At 46.0% G+C, this 21,358-nt stretch overlaps 1 protein-coding gene across 3 annotated transcripts in view; it reads left to right on the top strand.

Annotated features, from left to right (window-relative positions):
* Nucleotides 1–13,371, top strand: part of LOC140116806 (OX-2 membrane glycoprotein-like) — a 37,656-nt gene extending 24,285 nt beyond the window's left edge. Inside the window, exons 5-8 of one of the 3 annotated variants that reach the window (XM_072133243.1) lie at nt 736–832; nt 5,257–5,487; nt 10,746–10,806; nt 13,226–13,371. In XM_072133243.1, the coding sequence (XP_071989344.1) occupies nt 736–832; nt 5,257–5,487; nt 10,746–10,806; nt 13,226–13,279 (443 nt within the window). In that variant the 3' untranslated portion in view covers nt 13,280–13,371. Of the gene's footprint in view, nt 1–735; nt 833–5,256; nt 5,488–10,745; nt 10,807–12,092; nt 12,178–13,225 lie in introns of those variants that run through there. The other 2 variants (XM_072133242.1, XM_072133244.1) reach the window with 2 other exon arrangements.
* Nucleotides 13,372–21,358: the final 7,987 nt, after the last annotated feature.

Below are 21,358 nucleotides of genomic sequence, written 5' to 3'. Positions count from 1 at the left end.
TTCCAGAACACGAACACAACAAAGGCAACAAGCCAAGGTAACAGCTCAACTGGTCCAGGTCCAAGGTGGCTGCTTGGAGTATATCTAGCCAAGGATGATCACAGTTTGGTTTCTGTGTCTTGGGTCTAGGGAGGTTAGGATCTGCTCTTGGCAGAAGTTCTACGCATGGTCCTGCATCAGGCCTGGTATCTGCAGGCTGTGTGTCTGGACAGCGGGCCTCAGACACATCTGCTCTTCACTCTATTTCAGAAAGAACTGGAACTTTCCAGCTACAAGGAGTTTAATGAACTTCCCTTGGGAGGTTGCAAGTTCTATTATCCAATCAGGAACCTTGTTACAGTATAGAATAAACATTGATAAACATGAACTTGAAAACATTTCTTTCGCAGGCAGTTGTTGTACAGCTGCAGTACCAGATATAGACCGTAGATGGCGCACAGAGGTGATCAGGCTCTATAGGACACATCCAATCTAATAGGAGAAGTACTTTGTAATGTATTGGGCCGGCCATGACATATCCAGTGTCTGACATTTGTAAGGTGCACAGATTTGGGACCATGATACCGGCTGCACACTGTAGGTCTATGCTGTTGGCTTAAGGGCTTCATACCTACAATGTCTCCTCTCATGGAGCTCACAATGCTGGCGGAAATATGGTCCGGAGCAGCATCTTGTGTTTGTTGCTTGGTTCTGTTTGGTTTGAGATGATAAAGATTATGTATCTTCATTTCCTAGGTCTCCAACATGAGCCGGATCAAAGGCTCATCAGAGTTCTATGCGTAGTCCCGCCTCTGCTGCTCCTGGGGGCTATCAGTGTTATCATTTACTGGAGGTAAGTTACTACCCAATACTATAGGTACCATAGACATAGTGCAGAGGGCAAAGGCGACACAGAGGAACCTGCTGGATTCACATTAGCAGCATAATGAGCAGGACTCGGACCGTTCTATCCACAGCAAGAACTAGAAACCCGATAAAGGTTCCAGAATTCAGCATATTAATTATATATACAATTATAATATTACAGATACAAACAGTCATATAGAACAATAGGAGTGAGGGCCATGATCACAAGAGCTTACAGTCTATGAGGATGAGGGGGTGACACAAGAGCTTACAGTCTATGAGGATGAGGGGGTGACACAAGAGCTTACAGTCTATGAGGATGAGGGGTGACACAAGAGCTTACAGTCTATGAGGATGAGGGGGGACACAAGAGCTTACAGTCTATGAGGATGAGGGGAGGACACAAGAGCTTACAGTCTATGAGGATGAGGGGGTGACACAAGAGCTTACAGTCTATGAGGATGAGGGGTGACACATGAGCTTACAGTCTATGAGGATGAGGGAGGACACAGGAGCTTACAGTCTATGAGGATGAGGGGGTTACACAAGAGCTTACAGTCTATGAGGATGAGGGGGTTACACAAGAGCTTACAGTCTATGAGGATGAGGAGGTGACACAAGAGCTTACAGTCTATGAGGATGAGGGGGGTGACACAAGAGCTTACAGTCTATGAGGATGAGGGGGTGACACAAGAGCTTACAGTATATGAGGATAAGGGGTGACACAAGAGCTTACAGTCTATGAGGATGAGGGGGTGACACAAGAGCTTACAGTCTATGAGGATGAGGGGGTGACACAAGAGCTTAAAGTCTATGAGGATGAGGGGTGACACAAGAGCTTACAGTCTATGAGGATGAGGGGGTGACACAAGAGCTTACAGTCTATGAGGATGAGGGGGTGACACAAGAGCTTAAAGTCTATGAGGATGAGGGGGACACAAGAGCTTACAGTCTATGAAGATGAGGAGGTGACACAAGGTCTTACAGTCTATGAGGATGAGGGGGTTACACAAGAGCTTACAGTCTATGAGGATGAGGGGGGACACAAGAGCTTACAGTCTATGAGGATGAGGGGTGACACAAGAGCTTACAGTCTATGAGGATGAGGAGTGACACAAGAGCTTACAATCTATGAGGATGAGGGGGTGACACAAGAGCTTACAGTCTATGAGGATGAGGGATGTGACACAAGAGCTTACAGTCTATGAGGATGAGGAGTGACACAAGAGCTTACAATCTATGAGGATGAGGGGGTGACACAAGAGCTTACAGTCTATGAGGATGAGGGGGTGACACAAGAGCTTACAGTCTATGAGGATGAGGGGTGACACAAGAGCTTACAGACTATGAGGATGAGGGGTGACACAAGGTCTTACAGTCTATGAGGATGAGGGGGTTACACAAGAGCTTACAGTCTATGAGGATGAGGGGGGACACAAGAGCTTACAGTCTATGAGGATGAGGGGTGACACAAGAGCTTACAGTCTATGAGGATGAGGAGTGACACAAGAGCTTACAATCTATGAGGATGAGGGGGTGACACAAGAGCTTACAGTCTATGAGGATGAGGGATGTGACACAAGAGCTTACAGTCTATGAGGATGAGGAGTGACACAAGAGCTTACAATCTATGAGGATGAGGGGGTGACACAAGAGCTTACAATCTATGAGGATGAGGGGGTGACACAAGAGCTTACAGTCTATGAGGATGAGGGTCGACACAAGAGCTTACAGACTATGAGGATGAGGGGTGACACAAGATCTTACAGTCTATGAGGATGAGGGGGTGACACAAGAGCTTACAGACTATGAGGATGAGGGGTGACACAAGATCTTACAGTCTATGAGGATGAGGGGGTGACACAAGAGCTTACAGTCTATGAGGATGAGGGGTGACACAAGAGCTTACAGTCTATGAGGATGAGGGGGACACAAGAGCTTACAGTCTATGAGGATGAGGGGGGACACAAGAGCTTACAGTCTATGAGGATGAGGGGTGACACAAGAGCTTACAGTCTATGAGGAAGATGGGGTTGACACAAGAGCTTACAGGCTATGAGGATGAGGGGGGTGACACAAGAGCTTACAGTCTATGAGGATGAGGGGGGACACAAGAGCTTACAGTCTATGAGGATGAGGGGGTGACACAAGAGCTTACAGTCTATGAGGATGAGGGGGTGACACAAGAGCTTACAGTCTATGAGGATGAGGGGGTGACACAAGAGCTTACAGTCTATGAGGATGAGGGGGTGACACAAGAGCTTACAGACTATGAGGATGAGGGGGTGACACAAGAGCTTACAGACTATGAGGATGAGGGGGACACAAGAGCTTACAGTCTATGAGGATGAGGGGGTGACACAAGAGCTTACAGACTATGAGGATGAGGGGGACACAAGAGCTTACAGACTATGGGGATGAGGAGATGACACAAGAGCTTACAGTCTATGAGGATGAGGGGGTGACACAAGAGCTTACAGTCTATGAGGGTGAGGGGGTGACACAAGCGCTTACAGTCTATGAGGATGAGGGGGTGACACAAGAGCTTACAGTCTATGAGGATGAGGAGGTGACTCAAGAGCTTACAGTCTATGAGGATGAGGGGTGACACAAGAGCTTACAGACTATGAGGATGAGGGGACACAAGAGCTTACAGTCTATGAGGATGAGGAGGTGACACAAGAGCTTACAGCCTATGAGGATGAGGGGGTGACACAAGAGCTTACAGTCTATGAGGATGAGGGGGTGACACAAGAGCTTACAGACTATGAGGATGAGGGGGTGACACAAGAGCTTACAGTCTATGAGGATGAGGGGGTGACACAAGAGCTTACAGACTATGAGGATGAGGGGGGACACAAGAGCTTACAGTCTATGAGGATGAGGGGGACACAAGAGCTTACAGTCTATGAGGATGAGGGGGTGACACAAGAGCTTACAGTCTATGAGGATGAGGGGGTGACACAAGAGCTTACAGTCTATGAGGATGAGGGGGTGACACAAGAGCTTACAGTCTATGAGGATGAGGGGGTGACACAAGAGCTTACATATTATGTAGCTTGGGGGTCGCATACCTGGGACATTATTAGGTTAGGGGGCAGAGTTAGGGTACATTTTTGGTGGTGTCCACATTGAGGGGGTATTATTATAATATAAGTGTGGGTGGCCTTGTTTATGTAACAGATCACATTTAGGGAATTTTATAAGGTGTGTTGCACAATGTGGGGGCATTATGAAGTGTGAGGGGTTAAAAATGCCATTTTCTATCTGGGGGCCGTAATTGGTGGTTTATTATAAAATGCTGGGGCCACAATAAGGGGCATAATACAAGGTGTGAGGGGCACAATTGGGACAATGGACTGTGTGTGACTCAGTGGGGCACATTTACTAAGGGTCTGAATCGTGTTTTTCCGCCGGGTTTCCCGAATATTTCCGATTTGCGCCAAATAGCCCCGGGATTTTGGCACACGCAATCGGATTGTGGAGCATCGGCGCCGGCTTTCACGCGACAGAAATCGGAGGACGTCTCCGTCAGAAAACCCGATGGATTCGGAAAACCGTGGAAGTTTTTTTAAAAAATTGTGTCGCAAAAATAGCACTTACATACACCAAGGCGGAAGAAGTGAACTCCGGCGGACTTCAGCGCAGCAGCGACACCTAGTGGACATTGGGCGCACGACCTTAGTGAATCCCGTCAGAACCCGAATCAGCGTCGGAGAACGCACCGCTGGATCGCGACCGGACTGGGTAAGTAAATGACCCCCAGTATGTAGAATATTATGCTGTGTGGGGCTATTAGGAGGAGATTATATGGTTTGGTAGACAAAATTAGTACATTACACTGTGTCGGGCCATAAGTACAGACTCCTATTGTATGTATTATGTATTATATTTGTATATGTTATGTATTATATTTGTATATGTCCCCTATGATTTGTAAAGCTACGGAATATGATGCCACTATATTATTATTATTATTATTATTATTATTATTATTATTATTATAGTGTGCAGGGAATGTACCAGTGGGGGAGGGGGGGAATTTTATAATTAGTTACAAATGGGACAACTATTTATATACTGGTATTTTTCTCGAAAATTTTATATAAAATGTCTGTGTGTGACCGCAGGAAGAGACGAGGTGCTGCTGGGCCAGAAGGAAACAATAACGAGCACACGTTAGAACAAGCACTTGTGGGGAAGGGTGTATAGAACTGGACACTTCTGAGAATTTGGTTTATATGCACAAGGACCCGTGACCCGGGATTTTTCTGACCCTAGCAATGCCCTGACAGGCAGAATGACACGACACCTCAGTGTCCACTTGTGGGGAAGGTGGTTTAGCGATTGTAGGTTGTGGTGGGGTAGTGATGAGGGGGTTTATTAAACTTCTGACTTGGAACTTCTCAGACGGTCATCAGAAGACCGCCCAGGCAGACAGTCTCCAGAAGACCGCCCAGGCAGACAGTCTCCAGAAGACCTCCGAGCCAGTGCTGCTTCTCTAAATGGTAATGTAGGACGAAGAGGATATGTGCAACAAATCCTCCCAGAGAAAAGTGCACAGAGAGAGACCTCCAGGTCACATTCACAGCCGTTGGGTAACTCACCTCGGGCTGAAGCCCCCTCAGGAGACTCCCAAAGGTAGGAAAATGTCCTGGTTTGCAGCAGTATATAAACCATAGACTAATAAAAAACTAGACTGGTAAAATATTAGAGATTGCAAAAAAGAGAAATACTTACTGAATTAGTCACAAAATCTACTGAAGACTTTCACTGCGATTCTAGAGGACATGGTGTAGAGTACATAGCTCCCAACCGTCCCGATTTTGACGGGACTTTCCCGTTTTTCGTACCTCTGCCCCGCGTCACGGGCAGCTATGATATTGTCACGGATTCTCCCCCCAGGTCCCGCTGTGTCCCGGCGCTGTGTCCGCATAGTAAATACTTTGAAAGCCTGCACTCACAGTACAGAATGGCTTCTACAGACATCGGGAGGGAATCCTTTTCAGAGAAGTGTCGGCTTAGCAGAGAGCAGGGACCACGTCATCAGCTCAGATCAGCATCTGTCCATATATGGTCACTGCATCTCCTAGGGTTCCCCAGAGCAGACATCGGGCAGGGAATCCTTTTCAGAGAAGTGTCGGCTTAGCAGAGAGAGCAGGGACCACGTCATCAGCTTCAGTTTACCATCTGTCCATATATGGTCACTGCATCTCCTAGGGTTCCCCAGAGCAGACATCGGGAGGGAATCCTTTTCAGAGAAGTGTCGGGTTAGCGGAGAGCAGGGACCACGTCATCAGGTTCATATCACCATCTGTCCATATATGGTCACTGCATCTCCTAGGGTTCCCCAGAGCAGACATCGGGCAGGGAATCCTTTTCAGAGAAGTGTCGGCTTAGCAGAGAGAGCAGGGACCACGTCATCAGGTTCATATCAGCATCTGTCCATATATGGTCTCCAGGGCTTCCCCAGACACAAGCTCTTTATATAATTAAATTACATAAAGTTTTGCCCAGGCTGAGATTCAAACCTGGGACCCTCTGCACTGCAGACAGGAGCCTTAACTAACTGAGCTATAAGCCCAGTGATACAGAGCTGAGGATTTCTGGTAACTAAGAAGTGTTATCAGCCATTTACACTGTGACACAGACTAATGCACTGATATATAGAGAGGGAACTTCTCAGATATTATTATTGTAATTATTCAGACTATTATTATTATTATAAATTTTATTATTTTTATTATTATGGAGATGATTATTAATAATGGTAAAAATAATAATAATAATCTCCATAACAATAATAATAATAATAATAATAATAATCTCCATAATAATAATAATAGTCTCAATAATTACAATAATCTGAGAAGATCCCTTCCTATATACCAAGGCAGTATATAGTCATAGTTCTTAGTTACCAAAATTCTCCACCATGTTAATCACAGAGGTTATAGCTCAGTGGGTTGAGGCGCTGTGTTATTATTGTACATGGACACTGCAGGTTCTGGGTTAAAATTATAATGAGGATAATTTTTTTTTTTTATTGAGATGATTTTTATTATTTTAATATGGCTAAAATTTGGGGCGTGGCCAGGGAGTGATTGGGGGTGTGGCTTAGGGGGATCGCCACGGCACGCTACCGCGTGCCATCATTTTGTCCCTCTTTCCTTTTCACAAATGTTGGGAGGTATGCACACCTGTAGGCACCTGTAGTAGTAGCGGGGACGGGGGGCACCTGTAGTAGTAGCGGGGACGGGGAGCACCTGTAGTAGTAGTGGGGACGGGGGGCACCTGTAGTAGTAGCGGGGACGGGGGGCACCTGTAGTAGTAGTGGAGACGGGGGGCACCTGTAGTAGTAGCGGGGACGGGGGGCACCTGTAGTAGTAGCAGGGACGGGGGGCACCTGTAGTAGTAGTGGGGACGGGGGGCACCTGTAGTAGTAGCAGGGACGGGGGGCACCTGTAGTAGTAGTGGGGACGGGGGGCACCTGCCTGTAGTAGTAGCAGGGACGGGGGGCACCTGTAGTAGTAGTGGGGACGGGGGGCACCTGTAGTAGTAGCAGGGACGGGGGGCACCTGTAGTAGTAGTGGGGATGGGGGGCACCTGTAGTAGTAGCGGGGACGGGGGGCACCTGTAGTAGTAGCGGGGACGGGGGGCACCTGTAGTAGTAGTGGGGACGGGGGGCACCTGTAGTAGTAGTGGGGACGGGGGGCACCTGTAGTAGTAGTAGGGACGGGGGGCACCTGTAGTAGTAGTGGGGACGGGGGGCACCTGTAGTAGTAGTAGTAGGGACGGGGGGCACCTGTAGTACTAGTAGTCATAGCTCCCAACCGTCCCGATTTTGATGGGACTTTCCCGTTTTTCGTACCTCTGCCCCGCGTCACGGGCAGCTATGAGATTGTTACGGATTCTCCCCCCAGGTCCCGCTGTGTCCCGGCGCTGTGTCCCCATAGTAAATACTTTCAAAGTCTGAACTCACAGTACAGAATGGCTTCTACAGACATCGGGAGGGAATCCTTCTCAGAGAAGTGTCGGCTTAGTGGAGAGAGCAGGGACCACGTCATCAGCTTCAGATCAGCATCTGTCCATATATGGTCACTGCATCTCCTAGGGTTCCCCAGAGCAGACATCGGGAGGGAATCCTTTTCAGAGAAGTGTCGGGCTTAGCGGAGAGCAGGGACCACGTCATCAGCTTCAGATCAGCATCTGTCCATATATGGTCTCTGCATCTCCTAGGGTTCTCCAGAGCAGACATCGGCAGGGAATCCTTTTCAGAGAAGTGTCGGGTTAGCAGAGAGCAGGGACCACGTCATCAGGTCAGATCAGTATCTGTCCATATATGGTCACTGCATCTCCTAGGGTTCCCCAGAGCAGACATCGGGCAGGGAATCCTTCTCAGAGAAGTGTCGGGCTTAGCAGGGACCACGTCATCAGGTCAGATCAGCATCTGTCCATATATGGTCACTGCATCTCCTAGGGTTCCCCAGAGCAGACATCGGGCAGGGAATCCTTTTCAGAGAAGTGTCGGCTTAGCGGAGAGAGCAGGGACCACGTCATCAGGTCAGATCAGTATCTGTCCATATATGGTCGCTGCATCTCCTAGGGTTCCCCAGAGCAGACATCGGGGAGGGAATCCTTTTCAGAGAAGTGTCGGGCTTAGCGGAGAGAGCAGGGACCACGTCATCAGCTTCAGATCAGCATCTGTCCATATATGGTCACTGCATCTCCTAGGGTTCCCCAGAGCAGACATCGGGCAGGGAATCCTTTTCACAGAAGTGTCGGCTTAGCGGAGAGCAGGGACCACGTCATCAGGTCAGATCAGCATCTGTCCATATATGGTCTCCAGGGCTTCCCCAGACACAAGCTCTTTATATAATTAAATTACATAAAGTTTTGCCCAGGCTGAGATTCGCACCTGGGACTCTCTGCACCAGAGACAGGAGCCTTAACTAACTGAGCTATGAGCCCAGTGATACAGAGCTGAGGATTTCTGGTAACTAAGAAGTGTTATCAGCCAGTGTTACACTGTGACACAGACTAATGCACTGATATATAGAGAGGGATCTTCTCAGAGATTATTATTGTAATTATTGAGACTATTATTATTATTATTAATTTTATTATTTTTATTATTATGGAGATGATTATTAATAATGGTAAAAATAATAATAATCATCTCAATAATAATAATAATAATCTCCATAATAATAATAATAGTCTCAATAATTACAATAATCTGAGAAGATCCCTCCCTATATACCAAGGCAGTATATAGTCATAGTTCTTAGTTACCAAAATTCTCCACCCTGTTAATCACAGAGATTATAGCTCAGTGGGTTGAGGCGCTGTGTTATTATTGTACATGGACACTGGGTTCAAATCCCTATGAGGATAATTTTTTTTTGTTTTTTTTTTATTGAGATAATTTTTATTATTTTAATATGGCTAAAATTGGGGGTGTGGCTTAGGGGGATCGCTACGCGTGCCGCAATTTTGGCCCTCTTTCCTTTTCACAAATGTTGGGAGGTATGTAGAGTAGGTTGCCTATTAACCACTTCAAGCATAATGAAATCTATATGAATATATGGAGGGGGCTCATGGTTGAGCATATGGCACTAAGGGCATCTTAACTGTGGATTCAACTGCAGATTGTCACGGGTGCCCCCACAATCCATGCCCGTGCCCCTCTTCGTGCCGCGGTCCCCGCCGCCCCGGTCCTAGACCTATACTCCACGCTCCTGCTCCGGATCCCACTAGGCCACGCACGCCAGCTCTTCAAGACTTAAAGGGCCAGTGTCCTTTTGATTGGCGCTGGTTAATCCGGCTCTGCCTTATAATCCGGCTCCTCCCTTCCTGCCTCACTGGATCTTCAGCATCATTTCCTGCTAAGTGAAAGCCCTTCAGTGTTGCTGTGTTTCCAGTGTTCCTCCGTGTTCCAGTTTCTTTGTTCCTGCCATGAGCTCCAGAGTTTTCTCTAAAGCTGTCCACAGACTACGACTTCCCCTGAACTCCATGTTCTCCAGTCCCATGTCCACTGGCATTGGTAACACAGACCCTAAACAGTGGTAGAGAAGGGTACTGTCAAGTTAGCTGCAATCACAGCTCCCTACTGAAGTCATCAGGGGGCATCAAGCTGTTGCCATGACAGTCGGGAGCCTCTCAGAGGCTTCCCTAGCTGCCATTCTGCTTCTGCTATTACAGTTTTCCAGAGGCAGGCAGTAATAGGCAAGCCGTATATTCACAATAAGCGTCAATACAGTTGTATTGCAATATATTCAAGAAAATGTAAAGTGTGGTAACTGTGAGGCACTTATCTGCTTTATAGGACTACATAAGGTACCTACCAACCAATCCCATGAACCACCACGATCAGCTTGAATAAAAAACACATGTGGTGCTCAAGATCCAGATCAAGTTAAACCAAACGTATATTGTCCATATTGAAAACAGTAGAACTGCCCTCACCAATGGTCATCTTCTGAATCCATTTATTGATATATTTCTCATACAGCCATGATAAAAAGTGAATTCATGAAGGGAGGGAAGGACAACAGGACATCACAGGGTAGTAAGAGAAACCACAGCTGTTCTGCGCACGTGACGCTTCATCTGGTTTTCTGATAATAAGATGAGAATTTACAAGAAAACCTGATGAACCGTTAGACCAATCAGACCCCCCCAAGATTTCAAACACCCTAAGGGGCCTGATATAATGGTAAAAAAAATAGTAATTATAAAAAAAATATAAAGTCCATACAGTATATAAACAAATAACACAGAACTGAAAATGGCATGGGCATGAAAGGGTTAAAGCATGTAAAAAGGAGTTGGAATCGGTGAAAGTGGTAACGGTATCATAATCTGTCCTTAAAACTTTTTTGCCTGTTGTATTACAGAAAGAAGCCTGATTCAAGAAAGGGTCAGGGTGGTTCAGCTGTTGCGCGCAGGTCTGGTCCGGTAAGTTTTATGTCATTTGGACTAGTATTTTTTTCTGTCTGTATAGTTAAGGTAAGTTGTAGGTCTTGCTGTTTGGTGGGAAGCATCTTGCTGGATGAGAGGCAGCTCGCTGGCTCCTGGGCTTCACTGACTACTTTGGGGCTTTTGGAACATGGACTCCAGTTGATATGGAGGACGTCAGACTCCCAGTCTTGTTAATCTTGACACAATGGGGCTCATTTTCTAAGGGTCTGAACGCCGCACTTTTGTTGGGTTTCCCAAATATTTCTCTTTTGCCCCGAATTGCTCCGGGATTTTGGTGCACGCGATCGGATTGTGGCGCATCGGCGCCGGCTTACATGCAACAGAAATCAGAGGCGTGGCCGTCGGACAACCCGACGGATTCGGACAAACCACGGAATCTAAAAAAGGAAATGTGTCGCAAGATCAAGCACGTGCACCAGGAAGAAGCAGGTGAACTCCGGCGGACCTCAGCGCAGCAGCGACACACGTGTAGGATATCGGGCGCACGATCTTAGTGAATCCCGGCAGACCCGAATCCTCGTCGGACAACGCACCGCGGGATCGGATAAGTAAATCTTCCCCAATCTCCTTTAAAATATTATTAGAGACTAAAATAAATGATGAGGCCTCCAGTTGCGCACACAAGAGGTCGTAGGGCTCAGTTTATGGTCATTCTTCTTGTTGAGTTGCCACTTCTGGAGGCCATTCCTTTCGCTCCAGAATCCCATTTGGGAGGATCTGACGACCTTCAGGCTGGTGGAAGTTTCTTCCAGGGTAACTCATTGTTCAGGTCTAGTTGTAGTGAAACGGCCATTCGAGAATCCCCCTTCAACATGTGAACCAAGCCCGTTCCACCAGTGTGCCCATCCTCGTGTCTCATGCTGACACCAGATCTATGGGCATCAAACCTCATGATGGTTGTCCATGCTGGTTGCTAATTGTCTAAATGTATAGGAAAGAGCAGCACAAAGTGGAAATGGTGGTGTAGAGCCATAGGATCCGCGGCAGAAAATCCCAATAAATAAGTCCAAAAGTAGGCAGTGAAAAAAAATCAAGGGTGAAGTTTTATTCCATTGCGGCGTTTCGGTGGTGGCACCCAACTTTTTCAAAACTTCACCCTCGATTTTTTGACTTCAATCCTGAATGCTGCCTACTTTTAGACTTAATTGTCTAAATGGATATAAAAATCACCAGAATTTTCCTAAATGAATTCATAGTAATCTAGTATATTATTTAGAAATCATGAAGCGATTCAGTTTAGTTCTTATCATTTTGTATTTTAGCTAATGGAAGGAAAACCAAAAAATGTGAGAAAACGAAATAAAAAGAAGACAAAATAAGAATCACCTGGATCCCAGTTCTTCTCCATGGAGAATAATAGAGGATGGCCAGACAAATGGGCGGTCCAATGGACTATAGGGTCAATAATGATCACTGATTCAGTGCACGGATGGAGCCTGGGTGGAGCCATGTCACCTGCTGCAGCCAAGGACCACCCACCTGGCAGTAGCCTAATTAGCATATATGGTAGTTGGGCTCTTTCTTGTCTTGGACTGGATGGACAGCGTGGCTCCACCCATAGAATTTGTCAAAATATTGGCCTAGATTACTCAGATATTAAGGAATGTCCGAGCCGAACGCTCAGAGTCCAGAACCAAACTGACGTGGTGAGTTCAGTTCTGGCCTCTGAGCATTTGGGCCGGACATTTTGAGCACACGATGTGAGTTTGATAAGAATTAGTTGCATCAGACTCGCTTGTGAGCAATAGGCCTTAAAGAGGATTTTTCACCATCTTCAACTTTTTGCATCATTTAATAGATATTGCTGCAATTTCCTCTCTAGTTTTCACAATGCCTGAGTAATCTGTGTCAATATTTTAGCTTCATACTGTCAGATGGGTGGAGCCAGGCTGTCCATAAAGTCCAAGACAATAAAGAGCCCAACTAGCATAGTTTTAGTTCACTATATGCTAATTAGGCTCTCTACTTCCAGGTGGGTGGTCCTTGGCTACAGCAGATGTCATGGCTCCACCCACCTGACAGTAGAGATCTAAAAATGATGACATATATGACTAATTGTGAAATAGCAGAATAACAACTGTCGGGGATAGGGATGTAATATTATCACTGTACAAGGCATTGGTTCGGCCTCACCTGGAATATGCCGTTCAGTTCTGGGCACCGGTCCATAAAAAGGAGGCCCTGGAGCTGGAGAGGGTTCAACGTAGCGCCACAAAAATGATAAGGGGTATGGAGGGTCTGAGTTATGAGAAAAGATTCATGGAATTAGATTTATTTAGTCTGGAAAAGAGACGACTACGAGGGGACATGATTAATGTATATAAATATATGAATGGTCCATACAAAAAATATGGTGGGAGCTGTGATTCACATTTTTTTGTTCTTATTCATAAAGGTTGTTGCTGGAACTTCTACAATCAGGAGGAAACCAAGAAGCCAAAAACGATGAAGCCAAAAACCAAGATGCCAAAATTAACAACTACTACTTTGAAGTGAAAAACTTTCTTAAGGATGTAATAATATAGGGAAAAGAAAGATAAACCGGTTGTACGGTGTCATTATTAACCCTTGGAAACCTCAATAGTGGCCAATTTCATCCTACCCTATACATAGGGCACTACAACCCCAACCACCGGACATGACCCTAACAATTCTATTACACTGTATACATAGAGCCCTACAAGACCCTACAGGCCCGTCCTGAGGACATCAGTGACTAAAATGCAAATGTGGAGTCCCTATGGGTGGAGATAAGGGGAGGAAAAAAGAATAATAAAATATCACTAGGGGTTTGTTATAAGGCTCCAAATATAATGGAGGCAGCAGAGGAAATGCTGATAAGTGAAATGGATGCGGCTTCAGAGCATGGTGAAGTACTTATCATGGGGGACTTCAATTACCCAGATATTGACTGGGGGGCAGAAACCTGCAGGTCCTTCAAAGGCAGCGGGTTCTTGTCAACAACAAAAGACAATTACCTGTCTCAACTAGTCCTGGAGCCAACAAGAGGGCTGCTGGACCTTATCCTAACCAACAGACCTGATAGGGTATCAAAATTACATGTTGGGGGGAACCTGAGGAATAGTGATCACAATATCATAGATTTTGTATTACTTTACTAACTTCAGGAGGGCAAATTTTCACCAGCTAAGGGAAGACCTTATAGCCATAAACAGGGATAAGGTTTTCAAAGACAAAAGTCCCCCCCCCCGAAAAAAAAAGAACTTTTATTTACAAATATTTTACAAATATTAAAAAAGACTTGTGAGAAACACAAATATGGGGAAAAGGGTAAGAGGAACAAGAAAAAGCCAATGATGTGGCTAAAAAGTCTTGTAAGGAGAGCAATAAGCGAGAAAGATAAGGAATTTAAGGTGCTAAAACGTGAAGGTAGCGATGAGTCGTTACAGGATTATAGAAGAAAAATAGGAGAAAAATAAATCTTGTAATTTACAGATAAAGGCAGATAATTTATTCTTCTGAGCCCTCTGAAGAATAATCTGGGGGTCATGGTGGAAGGAGATGAGGAAAGGGCCAATCTACTGAATGTCGTCCTCTCAACTGTCTTTACACAGGAAAATCCCCTGGTGGAAGACACAGTGGGCCACATGTATCATAGTTTTGTCTCTCTGAGGTGAATTTTAGAGACTTTTGGCTGCTAGTATTTGCACCTTATGTATGATCCTGTCTTTTTACTTGTGATACATGTTCAGTTTTTCCTATCCAGACGGGCGCAAATTTTGGCTTCTTTTTGAGACTTTTGGTTGCAAATGTCTCAAATCCACATGGACACAAGCCACGTGAGGGGGTTATATACAGGAGAGGACACAAGCCACGTGAGAACGTTATATACAGGAGAGGATACAAGCCATGTGAGGGGTTATATACAGGAGAGGATACAAGCCATGTGAGGGGTTATATACAGGTGAGGACACAAGCCATGTGAGGGGTTATATACAGGAGAGGATACAAGCCATGTGAGGGGTTATATACAGGAGAGGACACAAGCCATGTGAGGGGTTATATACAGGAGAGGATACAAGCCATGTGAGCGGTTATATACAGGAGATGACACAAGCCATGTGAGGGGGTTATATACAGGAGAGGATACAAGCCATGTGAGGGGTTATATACAGAAGAGGACACAAGCCATGTGAGGGGTTATATACAGGAGATGATACAAGCCATGTGAGGGGTTATATACAGAAGAGGACACAAGCCATGTGAGGGGTTATATACAGGAGAGGATACAAGCCATGTGAGGGGTTATATACAGGAGAGGATACAAGCCATGAGAGGGGTTATATACAGGAGAGGACACAAGCCATGAGAGGGGTTGCATACAGGAGAGGATACCAGCCATGTGAGGGGTTATATACAGGAGAGGATACAAGCCATGAGAGGGGTTATATACAGGAGAGGATACAAGCCATGTGAGGGGTTATATACAGGAGAGGACACAAGCCATGAGAGGGGTTGCATACAGGAGAGGATACAAGCCATGTGAGGGGTTATATACAGGAGAGGATACAAGCCATGTGAGGGGTTATATACAGGAGAGGATACAAGCCATGTGAGGGGGTTATATACAGGAGAGGATACAAGCCATGTGAGGAGGTTATATACAGGAGAGGACACAAGCCACGTGAGAAGGTTATATACAGTAGAAGATACAAGCCATGTGAGGGGTTTTATACAGAAGAGGATACAAGCCATGTGAGGGGTTTTATACAGAAGAGGATACAAGCCATGTGAGGGGTTTTATACAGAAGAGGATACAAGACATGTGAGGAGTTATATACAGGAGAGGATACAAGCCACAGGAGGGGGTTATATACAGGGGAGGATACAAGACATGTGAGGAGTTATATACAGGAGAGGATACAAGCCATGTGAGGGGATTATATACAGGAGAGGATACGAGCCATGAGAGGGGTTATATACAGGAGAGGATATAAGCCATGTGAGGGGTTATATACAGGAGAGGACACAAGCCATGTGAGGGGTTATATACAGGAGAGGACACAAGCCATGTGAGGGGTTATATACAGGAGAGGATACAAGCCATGTGAGAGGTTACATACAGGAGAGGGTACAAGCCATGTGAGGAGGTTATATACAGGAGAGGATACAAGCCATGTGAGGGATTATATACAGGAGAGGGCACAAGCCATGTGAGGGGTTATATACAGGAGAGGATACAAGCCATGTGAGGGGTTATATACAGGAGAGGATACAAGCCATGTGAGGAGGTTATATACAGGAGAGGATACAAGACATGTGAGGGGTTATATACAGGAGAGGATACAAGCCACAGGAGGGGGTTATATACAGGGGAGGATACAAGACATGTGAGGGGTTATATACAGGAGAGGATACAAGCCATGTGAGGGGTTATATACAGGAGAGGATACAAGCCACAGGAGGGGGTTATATACAGGGGAGGATACAAGACATGTGAGGAGTTATATACAGGAGAGGATACAAGCCATGTGAGAGGTTACATACAGGAGAGGGTACAAGCCATGTGAGGGGGTTATATACAGGAGAGGATATGAGCCATGAGAGGGGTTATATACAGAAGAGGATACAAGCCACAGGAGGGGGTTATATACAGGGGAGGATACAAGCCATGTGAGGGGTTATATACAGGAGAGGATACAAGCCATGTGCGGGGTTATATACAGGAGAGGATACAAGCCATGCAAGGGGGTTATATACAGTAGAGGATACAAGCCATGTGAGGGGTTATATACAGGAGAGGATACAAGCCATGTGAGGGGGTTATATACCGGAGAGGATACAAGCCATGTGAGAGGTTATATACAAGAGAGGATACAAGCCTTGTGAGGGGATATATACAGGAGTGGATACAAGCCATGTGAGGGGTTATATACAGGAGAGGATACAAGACATGTGAGGAGGTTATATACAGGAGAGGATACAAGACATGTGAGGGGTTATATACAGGAGAGGATACAAGCCACAGGAGGGGGTTATATACAGGGGAGGATACAAGACATGTGAGGGGTTATATACAGGAGAGGATACAAGCCATGTGAGGGGTTATATACAGGAGAGGATACAAGCCACAGGAGGGGGTTATATACAGGGGAGGATACAAGACATGTGAGGAGTTATATACAGGAGAGGATACAAGCCATGTGAGGGGGTTATATACAGGAGAGGATACAAGCCATGTGAGGGGTTATATACAGGAGAGGATACAAGCCATGTGAGGGGTTATATACAGGAGAGGATACAAGCCATGTGAGGGGTTATATACAGGAGAGGATACAAGCCATGTGAGGGGGTTATATACAGGAGAGGACACAAGCCATGTGAGGGGGTTATATACAGGAGAGGATACATGCCATGTGAGGGGGTTATATACAGGAGAGGATACATGCCATGTGAGGGGGTTATATACAGGAGAGGATACAAGCCATGTGAGAGGTTACATACAGGAGAGTGTACAAGCCATGTGAGGGGGTTATATACAGGAGAGGATATGAGCCATGAGAGGGGTTATATACAGAAGAGGATACAAGCCACAGGAGGGGGTTATATACAGGGGAGGATACAAGCCATGTGAGGGGTTATATACAGGAGAGGATACAAGCCATGTGCGGGGTTATATACAGGAGAGGATACAAGCCATGCAAGGGGGTTATATACAGTAGAGGATACAAGCCATGTGAGGGGTTATATACAGGAGAGGATACAAGCCATGTGAGGGGGTTATATACCGGAGAGGATACAAGCCATGTGAGAGGTTATATACAAGAGAGGATACAAGCCTTGTGAGGGGATATATACAGGAGTGGATACAAGCCATGTGAGGGGTTATATACAGGAGAGGATACAAGCCATGAGAGGGGTTATATACAGGGGAGAATACAAGCCATGTGAGGGGGTTATATACAGGAGAGGATACAAGCCATGTGAGGGGGTTATATACCGGAGAGGATACAAGCCATGTGAGAGGTTATATACAAGAGAGGATACAAGACTTGTGAGGGGATATATACAGGAGAGGATACAAGCCATGTGAGGGGGTTATATACCGGAGAGGATACAAGCCATGTGAGAGGATATATACAAGAGAGGATACAAGACTTGTGAGGGGATATATACAGGAGAGGATACAAGCCATGTGAGGGTTTATATACAGGAGTGGATACAATCCATGTGAGGGGGTTATATATAGGAGAGGATACAAGCCATGTGAGGGGTTAAATACAGGAGAGGTTACAAGCCATGTGAGAGGTTATATACAAGAGAGGATACAAGCCATGTGAGGGGTTATATACAGGAGAGGATACAAGCCATGTGAGGGGTTATATACAGGAGAGGATACAGGACATGTGAGGGTTATATACAGGAGAGGATACAAGCCATGTGAGGGGGTTATATACAGGAGAGGACACAAGCCATGTGAGGGGATATATACAGGAGTGGATACAAGCCATGTGAGGGGGTTATATGCAGGAGAGGATACAAGCCACGTGAGGGGGTTATATACAGGAGAGGATACAAGCCATGTAAGGGGGTTATATACAGGAGAGGATACAAGCCATATGAGGGGTCATATACAGGAGAGGATACAAGCCATGTGAGGGGTTATATACAGGAGAGGACACAAGCCATGTGAGGGGTTATATACAGGAGAAGACACAAGCCATTTTAGGGGGTTATATACAGGAGAGGATACAAGCCATGTGAGGGGGTTATATACAGGAGAGGACACAAGCCATGTGAGGGGGTTATATACAAGAGAGGATACAAGCCTTGTGAGGGGGTTATATACAGGAGAGGATACAAGCCATGTGAGGGGTTATATACAGGAGAGGATACAAGCCATGAGAGGGGTTATATACAGGAGAGGATACAAGCCACAGGAGGGGGTTATATACAGGGGAGGATACAAGCCATGTGAGGGGTTATATACAGGAGAGGATACAAGCCATGTTAGGGGATATATACAGGAGAGGACACAAGCCATGTGAAGGGTTATATACAGGAGAGGACACAAGCCATGTGAGGAGTTATATACAGGAGAGGACACAAGCCATGTGAGGGGTTATATACAGGAGAAGACACAAGCCATGTGAGGGGGTTATATACAGGAGAGGATACAAGCCATTTGAGGGGTTATATACAGGAGAGGACACAAGCCATGTGAGGGGTTATATACAGGAGAAGACACAAGCCATTTGAGGGGGTTATATACAGGAGAGGATACAAGCCATGTGAGGGGGTTATATACAGGAGAGGACACAAGCCATGTGAGGGGGTTATATACAAGAGAGGATACAAGCCTTGTGAGGGGGTTATATACAGGAGAGGATACAAGCCATGTGAGGGGGTTATATACAGGAGAGGACACAAGCCATGTGAGGGGGTTATATACAAGAGAGGATACAAGCCATGTGAGGGGTTATATACAGGAGAGGATACAAGCCATGAGAGGGGTTATATACTGGAGAGGATACAAGCCACAGGAGGGGGTTATATACAGTGGAGGATACAAGCCATGTGAGGGGTTATATACAGGAGAGGATACAAGCCATGTGAGGGGTTATATACAGGAGAGGACACAAGCCATGTGAAGGGTTATATACAGGAGAGGACACAAGCCATGTGAGGGGTTATATACAGGAGAGGACACAAGCCATGTGAGGGGTTATATACAGGAGAGGATACAAGACATGTGAGGGGTTACATACAGGAGAGGACACAAGCCATGTGAGGGGTTATATACAGGAGAGGACACAAGCCATGTGAGGGGTTATATACAGGAGAGGATACAAGCCATGTGAGGGGGTTATATACAGGAGAGGATACAAGCCATGTGAGGAGGTTATATACAGGAGAGGATACAAGCCATGTGAGGGGTTATATACAGGAGAGGACACAAGCTATGTGAGGGGTTATATACAGGAGAGGACACAAGCCATGTGAGGGGGTTATATACAGAAGAGGATACAAGCCATGTGAGGGGTTATATACAGGAGAGGACACAAGCCATGTGAGGGGGTTATATACAGGAGATGATACAAGCCATGTGAGGAGGTTATATACAGGAGAGGATACAAGCCATGTGAGGGGTTATATACAGGAGAGGACACAAGCCATGTGAGGGGTTATATACAGGAGAGGACACAAGCCATGTGAGGGGTTATATACAGGAGAAGACACAAGCCATGTGAGGGGGTTATATACAGGAGAGGATACAAGCCATGTGAGGGGTTATATACAGGAGAGGATACAAGCCATGTGAGGGGTTATATACAGGAGAGAATACAAGCCATGTGAGGGGGTTATATACAGGAGAGGATACAAGCCATGTGAGGGGGTTATATACAGGAGAAGACACAAGCCATGTGAGGGGGTTATATACAGGAGAGGACACAAGCCATGTGAGGAGGTTATATACAGGAGAGGATACAAGCCATGTGAGGGGGTTATATACAGGAGTGGACACTGCTGTTAATTTGGGATTTAACATTTTGCATTTTTAATGCATTTTGAAACATATTAAAATGCATTGAGGGGAGCCCCTCGTCCCTAGCTGCCAGTAATATACTGTAGAGTACCGTATATACCAGAGTATAAGCCGAGGCACCTAATTTTAAACACAAAATCTGGAAAAACCTATTAACTTGAGTACAACCCGAGGTTGGGAAATGTATTGGTCACAGCCTCCCAGTATATAGCCAGAACTCCTCCCCCAGTATATAGCCAGCATCCCCCAGTTTATAGCCAGCCCCTGTCCCCTAGTATATAGCCAGCAGCCCCTGCCCCAGTATATTGCCAGCCCCTGCCCCCTCGTTTATAGTCAGCGTTTGCCCCCAGTATATAGCCAGTGCATGTCCCTCAGTATATGGACACTGCCTGCCCCTTTAGTATATAGCCAGTGCCTGTGCTCTTAGTAAATAGCCAGTATCTGCCCCCTCAGTATATAACCAGTGCCTGCCCCTAGTGTATAGCTAGTGCCTGCCCCCCAATATATAGACTGTTCCTGCCCCTAGTATATAGCCAGTGCCTGCCCCTAGTATATAGCCAGTGCCTGTCCCCAAGTATACAACCAATTCCTGCCCCTCATATATAGCTAGCAGCCCCCAGACCAGCCTTAAAAAAAAGACAAAAAACGCTGTACTCACCTTTCCGATGCCCCCCGCTGGTCCTCTTCTGTCTTCGGCTCCCCGTACGGTCCCGTCGCATGCACCATGAGGTCAGCCGTTCGGTACCTGACCATCTGAGATGATGGTTGGGCAAGGGGCAGCAGCAGCAGAATTAGGCTACCATGGGCCAATAACTGTGGCTCCTGACAGCCCGGTGCTCACTGCTCACTGCTGCTCACTGGCCGTAGAGGGAAAAACAGGGGGGACCCTTAGGTTTTTATAAAAATTATTTATTAAATAACACACAGAATTTTATTGAAATAAGAAATCCCCCCTAGTTCGCTGTTTGATCATTTTATTGAAACTAAAAAAAATCCAATGGGTCCAGGAAAAACAGAAAA

The sequence above is a fragment of the Engystomops pustulosus genome, chromosome 2 (assembly GCF_040894005.1).
Source record: "Engystomops pustulosus chromosome 2, aEngPut4.maternal, whole genome shotgun sequence".
Lineage (NCBI taxonomy): Eukaryota > Metazoa > Chordata > Amphibia > Anura > Leptodactylidae > Engystomops > Engystomops pustulosus.
The sequence above is the reverse complement of the archived record's forward strand: the minus strand, read 5'-3'. Positions and strand labels throughout refer to the sequence as shown.